The sequence below is a fragment of the Rhinolophus ferrumequinum genome, chromosome 10 (assembly GCF_004115265.2).
Source record: "Rhinolophus ferrumequinum isolate MPI-CBG mRhiFer1 chromosome 10, mRhiFer1_v1.p, whole genome shotgun sequence".
In the NCBI taxonomy this organism is placed as follows: domain Eukaryota; kingdom Metazoa; phylum Chordata; class Mammalia; order Chiroptera; family Rhinolophidae; genus Rhinolophus; species Rhinolophus ferrumequinum.
The window spans coordinates 70,701,050-70,714,156 of NC_046293.1; the positions used below are offsets into that span (position 1 = coordinate 70,701,050).

At 33.9% G+C, this 13,107-nt stretch overlaps 1 protein-coding gene across 8 annotated transcripts in view; it reads right to left on the reverse strand.

The window, feature by feature from the left end:
• Nucleotides 1-13,107, reverse strand: part of OSBPL8 (oxysterol binding protein like 8) — a 154,568-nt gene that overhangs the window by 40,502 nt on the left and 100,959 nt on the right. For all 8 annotated transcript variants that reach the window (XM_033116574.1, XM_033116575.1, XM_033116576.1 and 5 more), the window contains 4 exons: nucleotides 9,933-10,003; nucleotides 4,205-4,282; nucleotides 2,159-2,260; nucleotides 3-206 (listed from right to left, as the gene is read on the reverse strand). In XM_033116574.1, coding sequence (XP_032972465.1) covers nucleotides 3-206; nucleotides 2,159-2,260; nucleotides 4,205-4,282; nucleotides 9,933-10,003 — 455 coding nt within the window. The remainder of the gene's footprint in view (nucleotides 1-2; nucleotides 207-2,158; nucleotides 2,261-4,204; nucleotides 4,283-9,932; nucleotides 10,004-13,107) is intronic.

Consider the following 13,107-nt stretch of genomic DNA (forward strand, 5'->3'; position numbering starts at 1 on the left):
ACCTTCACTGCCCAAATAGACTGTTCCAAAGGATGAAAAAGTTTGAAGCAAAATCCATCCTTTTTTGATGGACGCTCAATGATTTCACAGGCATTCAGAAGGACTGTTCCTACCCATTGACCATTTTTTTGGGTTTTATAGATCAGTAACACCCCGGGTTTCAGCACACACCACAACTTGGTCCAGCTCTTCAGAGTACCACGAATCTACAGAAAGATAATTTTTTTTTTTTAAGAAAGCTGTTTTTCTCCTTCTGCTCCACAAGATACAAACCGAATAATGGCAAATAGGATGCTTTAACCTAAAATTTCCAGAAAATGTGCATGTTAGACTCCATAGTTTTTTTTAAGCTACTAAATGGCAAGCACTGCTAATAAACATAAAAATAGCATGGCTCCCTGCTTCTGAGACACTTAATTTCTAGTGGGAGTCTGGGTCAACAGTTTCAAAATACTATATAAGTAGAATGGTTTTCCTAACCTTCCGGGCCAGGTCAGGGGCTATTAAAATATACTTTCTAGTACCAAGATTCTCATCCTCTTAGCATCCGTCACAGCTATAATTTTATTTGTGTGTGAGATTATTCTACTTTTTAATATTTTTCCCCTCTTTACCGCTGCATCAAGAGTGATGAAAACACTGCTAGCATACACCAGGCATTCCCTAAATGTTTGGTGAGTGTAGAAAGAACCTCCATCTAGCCCCTAAAATTACCTTCTCTAAATTACCTTGTTCTTAGCAATTACATAAAGTGTACCATGTAAATTTTGTAGGGAATTTAAAACACAAGTTACACAAATCTCTCTCTAGTCTCAAAAATCTTCCTCATCCTAGAGTTTAATGCTATGTCAAAAATAAGTCTATAACTAGCTTTTCCTATTCCATTTTTATAATCCATGAAAAGTGTTTATATGCAAAGTCACTGAATTCACAATACTGAAAAGGATGCTGATATAATATAGAGATTAAAAACTACAAATCATCCTCACTTTTATTACTGTTCTCGCAATGCACTTACAAGAATTATGAAATACTGGGATCCCTAACCCCTCAAATAGGCATACTACAGCAACTCTAAACAAGAAAAATTTAAAAAGGGGGAACTTCGAGCCAGGAATGAAGAGAAAATCTTTAGGAAAAAGTATTTGTGTATGTAAAAGAGATGAAAAGAGTTATCCTGAGATAACATTCTGAATCTTGGAGATGTGACAGTAGAAAATGGGTGGCAAATTATCAGAATGAAGGTAGGATTTAGAAAGCAAGTCAGGGGATGTGTTGGGGACTTTTGGGGAGTTAGAGAAAAACCCATGTCAAAAGACGAGAGTAGATTTAACTGTGAAAAACCCAAGTGAGATCTGGACCCAAATTAGTTAGAAAGTGTCTTCTGCACTACACTGACAAAGACCTAGCATTATTTGAACTACTAGGGAAACCATCACTAGAGTCGCGTATTAGTGAGAGAATTTCCATGACAGATCTCATAAATATGTTAGGCGGAGGCTGTACCAACTCTTTGGCAAAGTGGAGAGCTTTCAGGGTTGGAGTGAATTTCAGGTCACTGCCAAAAGCTTCCTAGAGGAAAGTGTCTCACAAAATCATTCTTAGTGTTAGCATTAGTTTGAAAGGTTACCACAAATGTCCTTCAGACAGGAAGGAGAAAGAGGACAGAGTGACTAGGGTGCTAGAAAAGGAAATGAAAATAAGTGGAAATAACCAGAGGCCAAAAGAAGAAGGTATGGAAATAGCAATGTATACATTTCTCTGAAAATTAATCCTTTTCAAATGATAACTTGTATTAACTTTGTCTCCGATCTTCTCAATAACGCATATACCAACTCTACAATATTAAATAATTTGAATAGCAAGCAAAATACTCCTTTACAGCATATTGATTACATAATGTCACACAAATCAAAAGCGTTTTTAAAAGAACTGTTATAAATATTTGATGTTGTTGTCAAGAGAGACAACATTAAGTCTCCTTCTCCCCATTAAGACTGGAACACAGACCTCTGGGATACAATTAACCATTTGTCAGTGAAAAACAATCATCTCAATACTTGTTTTTATCTTGTAAGCTTCAGTACAGTCTGGGTTTTCCTATTCCATTCCTAATCCTAATCCAGCAACATGAATTCAAACTTCAGTACAAACTGACCTTCAACCAATCAGCCATAACAATAACAGCAGGATCTGTGATTGTACTGAGTAACTCTTTTGTGGCTCTTTTCTTTTCTTCTCGGTAATTTTTCTTTTGTACCTATTTTACAGAAATAGAAAAATTAAAAATTTATCAGTAGTGGGGCAATTTCTTTTCAAATTTTGTAGAATTACAGAATGTAAAGTATAAAATTTTAAATCTCTTTTAGAATTCTAGCATCTTAAGATAAAAGAACTATTTTTTAAAATTTTGTTTTTGTTTTTAGAGCTGGTAGAAATTTTTAGAGAAGGTTAGAATCTATAATATTTTTTCTGATCACTAGTCCAGTTCTCTGTATCTTTTTAAAGAATTTTACCTTTTTTAAATTATAGAATAATACATGAATACAATCGGATGGTAAAAATTTAAATAAAGCTAAAAAGCCATCTTTATTTATACCCTATCCTATTTCAATCCCCAGAACCGACCACTGTTAACCTTTCAGAAAACCACAGGCCTTTTCTATATATAAAACCTATAGAAATATATAGCTTTTGTGTTTGTTTTGATTTTTCAAACACATAAAAAATGTTCTCCCATTCAATATTTTTTGGAGTGTTTCCATGTCTATCTCATTCTTTTAACTGCTCCACAGAACTCCTAGTATGAATAATAACAACTAACATTTATTGGGTACATTCTGTGTACCGATCACAGTTCTAAGCACTTCACATGTATTACCTCATTTAATCCTCACGATAACCTTAGGAAGTAGGGCTATTAGTATCCTTATTTTACACTTGAGAAAAATGAGACACAGAGAGTAACTTTCCCAGAACGACACAGCTAGTCAGTCATGGAGGCAGGATTCAAACAGAGGAAGACTGGCTCCAAAAGACATGCTCTTAACACCATGCTCTACTGTTTCTCTCATTTTTCTTAATATATTGCCTGATTGATGGAAATCTCTGTTACTGTTTTTTCATATTACAAACATGCTGCAATTGCTTGCAACTGACAATTTTGCTCTTTCCTGATAGTACTATGAAAAATATAATTAAGAAACCAAGACAATGAAATTAATTCATTCAAAATATTAAAGTTTTACCTTCATAAGTCACTTCTGAGATAATCTGGGAAAACAGCACTCAATTAATGCAGTCTTATTACTGCTGGGCTGTTATTATGTGGATAAGAGAGAATGGTAACAACTTATCGGCGATATATTTTTTAAACTGTAACACAAAATCTTCCTAGTTCCACTTAACGGTAAAGAGACTACATACAAATAACAAAATTTTAATACTTCTACAGCCAAAAAACTTTAGCTTTTGTCTGTATTATCATGCATATCTGAATTAACAGTAGATTTAATATACTACAAATGCATACAAGATCAAATGTGGGTAAAAGAGGTAAGGCAGATTACTCAGGGATCAGAATCCACTGGAAGGCACGTGTTACTTAGGCTCCACGATCCGTGGCCAATCTGGAAGTCAGGCCCAATATTGCATGTTTCTTAAGAGAATTTGGAAATCTGCACTTGTAATAGTTGGCTCAAATTTTACAAACATTGTGTAGGTCAAACAAAATACAGTAGGTCATCAAATAAGGTTGTTTCACTCTGGTTTATATCAATTAACCTATTGTCCTTACACGTATTGACAATGTTAAGTGAGGACTTACTGCATATCTACCCAGCGGCCAAATTCAGCCTATGACCTAGCAGTTAGTAAACTCGAATTTCCAAGGGCACCAGCGCTTCCCATCAGGTGTTCCACAACGCAGTGATGTGCCTGACTGGGGTACAACTCTGCAGAGATGTATCTAGTCCTCAGCCAGGAGTCACCAATGAGTCCTGAAAGAGCTGTGGGATAGCTATTAAGTAGCCGTTTCAGATGACTCCAGAATGCCATTCAAATATTAACATTTTTATGTGTGCCTGTCTGGATATTTTTTTCCTTCTTTTAAGAAAACATATTTATTATTTCTTTATCTAATTAGCTTACCTTCAAAACCACATGCAAAGCAGAATATTAGTTATGAAATGACTGTGGAACTAACCTTGAGAGATTCTTTTTTTGTGAGCTTGCTTGAAGTTGAACTATCCCTCTCCGAGCCATTATAAAGTTTAGATTCAGACTGAAATCACATAGGAATGAATAAAAAAGAAACAATAATTAAAATCTTCACTTATTCTACACACCTGGCATATAAAAATTAATGTTAAAACTATGCTTCCCATTTACTGCTGTGATTTAGGCAAATGTTGATTTTCAAATAACGATTTTCTATGTAGTACAGAAATATATTTGGGTTTAAATATATTTGGGTTTGAAAACTAATCCATGTTGAACCCACAAAACCATAAACACTAATCAATAAATTAACCTACAATGTGAGGTTAAATAAGATCATTTGTAAATTTCTGCATTCAATTTTCCAGAGAATTTCTAAGAAACATATGCAATTATTTATTCTTAGGACAAAAGTATCTAAAACAATATAATTTTTTAACAGATGACATATTCTAAATAAAAAACCAAACAATGTGCATTCTAGCCAGTTGCTGCGTACACTGATTGTCCTGTTGCTACTCCTCCTCTAATGGAAAAAAATACAAACATCTTCAGAAACTAGTATTAAAACACTCTAACTTGCACACTGTTTGAAAACCAAAATTCCTAGCATCTACTTCTTACTTATCCAGTCAGTGCCCTTAAATTATTATTAATGTCTTAAACTTGTTTCCAGACTTTGTTTATACTTCACATTTTCATTTGATGTACATAAGAATCTTGAGAAACAGGCATAAAAGTGGTTTTATCTCCATTTTACAAATCATGTCAGAGAGGCTTAGGGAGGTCGATTTTCTAAACTAACAATCAATAACATAGCAGGGATCAGAACTTGCATCTCTTAATCTAGTATTCTTTTAAGGAGACTACACTCTTTCATCAGATTAGAAGAGAATAAAACTAAAAGCTGCTTCTACAAATCCTGAAACAATAGAATTAAACATACTCTTTCAGTGTTCTATGATTTTCATTGTTACCTACTGTTCGACACAGAAGATATTTGAAGTTCTTAGCATTACTCCTAGTGCCAAGAAAGTATATGGGGCTTGATCCATATGGTGGCTTTCAAATGGTAAATGGCCAGATGTGCATAATATTACTACATGTGATCAAGGATGAAAAACTCTGGGTATACTCCATCACTCATTTTTAAGATCCACGCAGGCAGTGACTATATTTATTTACCAGTGATACCCTGGGGAAAAGGGCTCAAAATATATCCAATGAATTAATAAAATGGAAATGAAACTAGAATTTGCAGCTCATTTATCTCTTCTAATAACGTTTCTGTTAGTTGGTACAAAATATGGGTTATTACGGTGATGGTAATAAGTGGCTGAACTAGAAGGAAACTGCAAACTATGCTCCATGCAGAACGTGGGGATTAACCTAATTCAATTTTTGTTAAAGTTATTCCTTTAAGAAGCAGACTGGAAACATCACATTGCTTACTCCTATGATAAGGGTATAGATTGTGATACCCAAACAATTTCACAGAATTTCTCAGGCCAAAAAGGTCTCTTCAATGAGGAAAAACTGAGGGTTGCTAGATGGGCGGGAAGGGTGGGGGGTGGGGGGGGGAGGGTGAGGGGATTGGAGGGCAATCGGTGACCATAGGATGGCCACGGGCTTGAAAATTAATCTGGGGAACGTAATTTGGTGGTTACCAGAAGGTAAAGGGGTTGGGGGGTGGGGGATGAGGGTGAGGGGGATCAAATGTATGGTGATGGAAGGGGAGCTGACTCTGGGTGGTGAACACACAGTGTGATTTATGGATGATGTGATACAGAGTTGCGCACCTGAAATCTATGTAGTTTTGCTGACAATTGTCACCCCAATAAATTAAAAAAAAAAAAAAAAGGTCTCTCTTCTTCTCCTTGCCCTGTGAATTCAAAGAGGGCACAACCACTGTCAGAAGAACGCGACAGTTTCTAATTCTCCCAGCTTAATAGGAAAATTTGTATAATAATATACTTCTTAGATACTATTAAATGAAAAATACTAATAGTATTAGCTTAAAGGCTAATGAAAATTATTGTCTGTGTGCTCTTTACCAAGTGCTATGCTGAACACTATTGTATACCACCTCATTTAATCCTCAAAGCAACCGGATGAGACAGAAGTAGAACCCCACTTTTGCTAATGAGAAAAGGAAGACCAACTGATTAAATAACTTCCCGAAGTCTCCAAACTAGTAAGTAGACAAGATGGTATTTGTACTCAGGTCTAGCTAATTCCCAGTCTCATGTTCTTATTGATTTCTCACTATACTGATTTCTCACCTTTAAAACCATTCCTATGTAGTAAGACTCAAAATTAAGACTTATCTTCACAAATAATAGGAAATCTGTTGCCTGACGTGACAAGATCTGGCGTGGTGATTCCTAAAAGATTCCAGTACATAAGGGACCAGCAGGCCAGAAGGGTGTCACATGAGCTTAATTAGAGCACACATACTTTAAGAAATCCCTGCCATATTGTGTAGCTAACTCTGAAAACAATGATGATGCAGTGACCAAGTTCTACAGTCTTTTTTAATACATTACTCCCTAAGTTTTCTGAATCAACAGAAATACCAAAAATCATAAACTATTTTTGTTAGAAGTATTTTACTAAATTTTCTATTGTTTGTAAGCTGACTGACTACTGTCTTAAGAATGGCCTTAGGGTTTGATGCATAGTACTTATTGCTTGTCTCTTCGTTAAATGGACTCAGAATGGTCTCAGCATGTTACATACTGTTGTCCCTGTGGGTTGCACAACTCTGGGAAGATATTCAATCTCTTCCAGTCTTAGTCTCCTCATTAAATGAGGAGACTCCTACTAACTGACAGGGTTGCTCTGGGGATTAAACGAGGTAGTGTGCATGATGTGTTTAACATAGTATTGGTATATATTGTGTTTCAGGTTTGGGACTATCCTCTAGATTGCAAGTGCTGTCAAAAATCTGACCTTTAGATAAATGGGAACATAAACATATGAGAATACTTCTGACTTGCTTTGAAAACTGTGAAGTACTGAAGATATGAGGAATAATAACAAGTTACTACAACTATAACAATATTTTGATTTGGAAAGGTTTTTTAAATATCCAGGTAAATATATTTTTTACAGCAAGTAATAGATGACTTAGCAAACCTACAAGGAAGCAGACTGATGGCTGGAGAATCACAATCAAGAGATCAGGGCTCACAAACCCTTTAACCTTGTAATAGGACTCCTTTCCGCCCACCAGACACATTACTCATGCTAGCAATTCCTTTCGTTGAGATGGACAAATAAAAATTTATTTAAAAATGCTATGAGGAAGATGGGCTGATTTGATTAACTGACTTTTCCAATTCACACACACATAGGATGTGTGAGAAACAGGAACTGCAGTAAGGAGGGTATATTCCATTGTGTTTACTGATCTCAATTATGTATTTTAAGAAGTAACACTTAATCCCAAATCCTATGACCAAAATGACAGTATTGATACTTTTTGCACCAAGTTCATAAAGGATAAGTTTAAAATTATTTGATGGTCTGTAATTATGCAGATTGATCACAGAAGGAATAACAAAATTTTGTTTCCCAAGTTACTTAGGTCAGAATAAAATCTTCTGAATTCCACGAGAATGATGTTTAATGATAAATGTGTAAATTTTAGGACTGCTCTGAAAAACAACAGAGTGGGTTATTTGTTAAAATATTTAAGAATAAACTAGTGACTGCATCTCTTAAACTCACAGAATAAAACAAAATTAACTCTAAGATCGAATCAGTAAGTTTCAGCTCTTGGAAAATAATAATAGGATGAGTACAATTTTACATATACCAAATAATTACCATGTTAAGAATTCCACTCTTTCACTGTAATGGTTTATTCAAAGGAAGAAAATGAATTCTTATATACCTGTAATTAACCAGGTACTCTGTCAGGCGCTTGAAGCATCATTTTCTGGGAGGCAGATCTTAACGCCTTTGCACAGATAATAAAAAAACTGAAGCCACTTACCATTCTAGTTCTACCACTTTGACCTGTGGAGAGTTATTTAATTTCTCCAAGCTTCACTTTGTTTACTTATAAAATGGGGCCAATAATACCTGTCTTCTAGTATTGTTTTGAGAGTTAAAATGACACATAGCAAGCTTTTCATACAAAGTAGCTATAAATATTGTAATTAGCTTCTAAGAAGTCACAGGTAATGTATGAGACTCAAGATTCAAACACACTTTTTTGACTCTAAAGCAGTGCTGTCCAGTAGAACTTTCTGAATGGCGGAAATGTTCTATGTCTGACTTGTCCAATATGGTAGCCCCCACACATATGAGCACTTGAGTTGTGGATGGTGTAACTGAGGAACTGAATTTCTAATTCTATTTAATTATAATTAATTTAAACTTAAAGAGTCATGTACAACTAGGTGCTACTGTAATCAAAATACAGTTCTACAGCCTATGCTTATTGTTTTCATTAAGGCACACTACTTCATTAAGGTATGTAAACCCTTTTTTTAGGCTCATAGTGGCCATCTTCCCAATTTAAAGACTACAATTGGGGAGGTGGCTGTGATATGTAGGATTGGGGTTTAAGTGTTTAGACTTTTGAGTAGGAATACCATTAACCATACATCCACTAGTTCTGGTATTAACCGCTTGAAAATAAGTTTTTTAAATTCTATAAATTTCATTGTATTTGTAGCACAGCAAACCCAAGCTAATAATTTCCTTTTTCATTTTCTTTAATGACATATCTCATATAAAAGGATCAGGGCATTACTCATGTATATGTTATATACGTACAAAATACTATTAAACTTCCATCCTAAGAACTTTTACACATATAAGGTGGACCTTTATGTAATGAGTACTTAAAAAGTTAAGTGGAAATAAATTTTTTGTAAAATTAAACACTAAAGCATATCATGGAATCCTCTCAACCTGTCCCAAGAACAGGCACAAAAATGTAGTTTTAAATGCAAAACTCACTGCTGAGAATAGCAGAGAATTTACTAACTTAATAGGTTTTCTTACTTCAAGTCATTAAAGTTTAATTTCACAAACATAAAAGTTTCTCCTGCTACAGTACTAACTAAGCCTGATCAGAAATAACAAAGTTAAATCCCTTCACAAATTATGGAAATCTAGTGAATTACAAACCCATAGGAAAACCAATGCATCATATAGTGTTCCTCAGTTTCTCAAATATGTACCTTAAAAGAAAAAAATTCTCAAAATTATGTACAAGTATCCCAGTTTGAGAATTACTAATTAAGGCAACTATATTTTATTCCAAGAAAACGTCTTTGAATTGTGGGCTATTGCTGTAAGAGGTCTTTGGCCTACAACTGATAAAATGTACATATTTTGGTTGTCATTCAAATAAACCGAAAACACTTAAAATTTTTTGTTTTTTAAAACCACAAACCTGAGAATTTCTCTAAATGAAACTCTCAAACTTCAGTTTGAGAAGTGCTCTGTAGCAGCCATACCAAAAACAATGTAACTCTAGAGAGGACAGTGGTTACCAATAGGCTATATTTCCAAGTAAACAACAGCACTAAATCAGCCCCAGTGGAACTTCCCTTTTTTCATACACACTACATGGTTTAGATATACCAACATAAAAACATCTCATGAAAATCTGATTGGATTTTGGTGTTAGTTCCCTCATCCTCAATACTAGAAAAAGGTGATAATCATATATTTGGGGACAACAATATGCTTACCTTGCTCTTTGACATAGAAAGTGAAGATTCATCTTTATTTTGAGAAATATCTTCTTTTCCTCTTTCAAAACCTTTAAAAATATTGTATTATGTCAGTATTTCTACTCTTGAGCATATGTAGGCATTAAAAAGCATATATAGGCATTAAAAAGCAAACGCAAGGAAGTCATTCAATTTCAAATACACATTGTATGTGATGTACATCAGTATAAGAAGTCTAGACTGAACATACAGTTTTAAATTACTGTAAGTTTAAATCCTTCTAAGGGATCATCTCTAGTACAGTAATTATTTAGAATAAGTTAAGGCTTTCAGAGGCAACAGTCTTTCCTTGAATCCATCAACGTCCAGTTAAATACCTCTTTACTGTGCTCCTAGAGCACTTTGCAGGAATTCAGGCCTCATGGAGATTTTACTCTAGTGAGCTGTTTTCTAACAAAGAATCTGAACTGACAGAACCAATACCTCTTGCAAAACTGTAAAACAATTCCAGAATTGGTGATAAGAGAAGATTAGGGAAATAAATCTAGATTGAGGGACTTAAAAAAAAAATCCCATAATGTGCTTGCTTGCTTATTGTAAGCATTAAATGAAAATGCATAGAAAGCACTTAGCATAGTATTGTGTGCCATAGCATACATTCAATTAATGTTAATTCTTAATATTATCATTATCACTGACTACGGCTATGTAAATTCTAAAAGGATAAATCTACAATACATAAGTGCACAAGGCTAAACATGCACACATCCCTGCAATTGGTAACATATTAATATACAATACATGAAAAGCAAATTAATGTTATAATGTTATAATGTTATAATGTTATAATTAGAGAAATGTTAATACTGAGATTTATGTGGCGGGCATAAAAGAAACAGTACTCATTTTAATGTAGTTCTTACTACTTTTGAGGGCAAGCATTATTAACTCATCACTAAAATTATTTGTTCTGAGTCCCATAAAAGCCTACAATAAAAAAATACATACAATTATTCATAAAACATCACTTAAAAAATCATGAGTAGCAGCAGTGCTTGAAGCACTTAAAAATAATTTCTAGCACATCAATGATACTGTTTACTCTGTCTTTGGTTTATATTAGCTAAAAACAAATTCATTCCATTTTCCTAATCCAGAGATTTTTTTTTCTGTGATATAAAGACAGAATCTTTTTGCCCCCTCTCTGGAAAAAAAGGAAGATCACTCAATACCAGTATTAGGGGAAAGAACTGTTGCATAAATTCAACATGGAATGAAATGAAAATGAAAACTTACCAGAACTTGAAACTTTAGTATAAAGCAAACCAAAGTTACATAATTCAGTTTAAAAATTCTAAATATTTATTCAGAGTAATAAACACACTGTAATAAGTCATTCTCAATATTAATAAACTAATATAAATTACTTCAAAGAGTTTCTACATGTATGTACAAGAGAACAAAGATTTTCTAAAAGTATATATTATACATGAAAAAAAACCACGATGTCTTCTTTTATGCTCACAAAAACAGACCTCAGTTTCTCTAGTGAGTTTCAGCTGAATCTAGACCAATCAAACCATTTATTAGATTAAGAAAACCACCATTTCACTGTATCTACATTCATATATTATTTTAAAAACTGAACAGTAAATTAAAACAAAAGTAGAAATTCTAAGTATGAATAGACTTTAACATGAAAGTTACAAATGCTGTAAAATGACCCCCATAATCCTAGGTTGTATGTTACCTGTTAAACCCAGTACACGAATAGCATTATAAAAGATTCTCCATACTTTCAACTTGCAAATCAAATCATTATTTTAAACGTTGGCCCTGATGACAACCAAGTTACTTAAAATTATAGAGCGATAAAGCAAAATGCGTTCTAAGTTTGGTCAAATATTCTGAGTTTCAACTAAAGGAAAATAAGTAGATTATAGCATAAACTATAAAGAACATATAAAAATGTTCAAAAGCCTTAAAAAGAAAATATTGCCATATTGTACACTAAATTTTCAAAGGTAATTCCAAGGTAAGAAAAGCAAGAAATGTCATAATAGGGCCTCTTTCTTTAGATTGGATAAAGCTGGTTTCCTAAAAATGTGCAAAATAATCTTTATTTTAAAAAGTCAGTCACAAAAATATATTTATTAGAAGACAAAATGACTCCACCAAAATACTTCTTAGGCTTTTATTTATTTTCCACCATGTGTGGGAATTCAAAATTACTTTAAAATCACTCCTTTATTTAAAAAGTGGTTTTGTAGACATAATCCTGAATCCTACAACACATTATTGACATTATCAATAGTGCAGAATAGTTTCAGATCGTGACTTTTCACCAAGTTTGCTTGTTAATGATTTTAGGTAGTCAATTATTTTCCTACTATCCTCCACATTGCCACAATGAGATGGAAACCTACATCTCCATCAAAATGGATAAACTAAAAGGGTTAACACCATCCAATTACAGGTGAGAATGTGGATTAACTGAAACTATTCACTACTGGTGGGAGTATAAAGGGCACAACCACTTTGTACAACTACAGAGGGTGCCAAAAACATGTATGCACATTTGAAGCAAGGAAAAAAGTGTATTAAAATTGTAATAATATATACTGATCACAGAAGATGAATACAAGTCACATTTGACTTCTGCAATTACAAGAGGTGCTCCAAGTGGTTACCATCAGTGTCCAGACATTTCTGATTACGGGGAACTACTGCTTGAGCAACACTGAGCAAAGTATACACTTGTATATATTTCTTTGGTACCCTGGTATTTGATAGTATTTACTAAAGCTGAATGTGTGCATACTCTAACACTCAGCAATTCTGATTGTAGATATACCGAACAGAAATGAGTGTATATGTTCATCAAAAGACCGGTACAAAAATGTTCATAGCAGCTTTATTCATAATGGCCCAAATCTGGAGCCAATTTAAATGGTTATTAATGGTAGAATAAATTAATATATTGTAGCATATTTACACAATGGAATGTTACACAGAAATGGAACAGAACCAACTACTACACAAAGGACATAGCACTGAGTGAAAGAACCCACCTCGCCCCAACAAAAAAGGCACATACTGAATAATTCCATTCATATAAAATTCAGGAACTGGCCAACCTAATTTACGGTGTTAAAGGCTGCAACAGTGGTTTACCTTTGTTGAAAGAGGAACT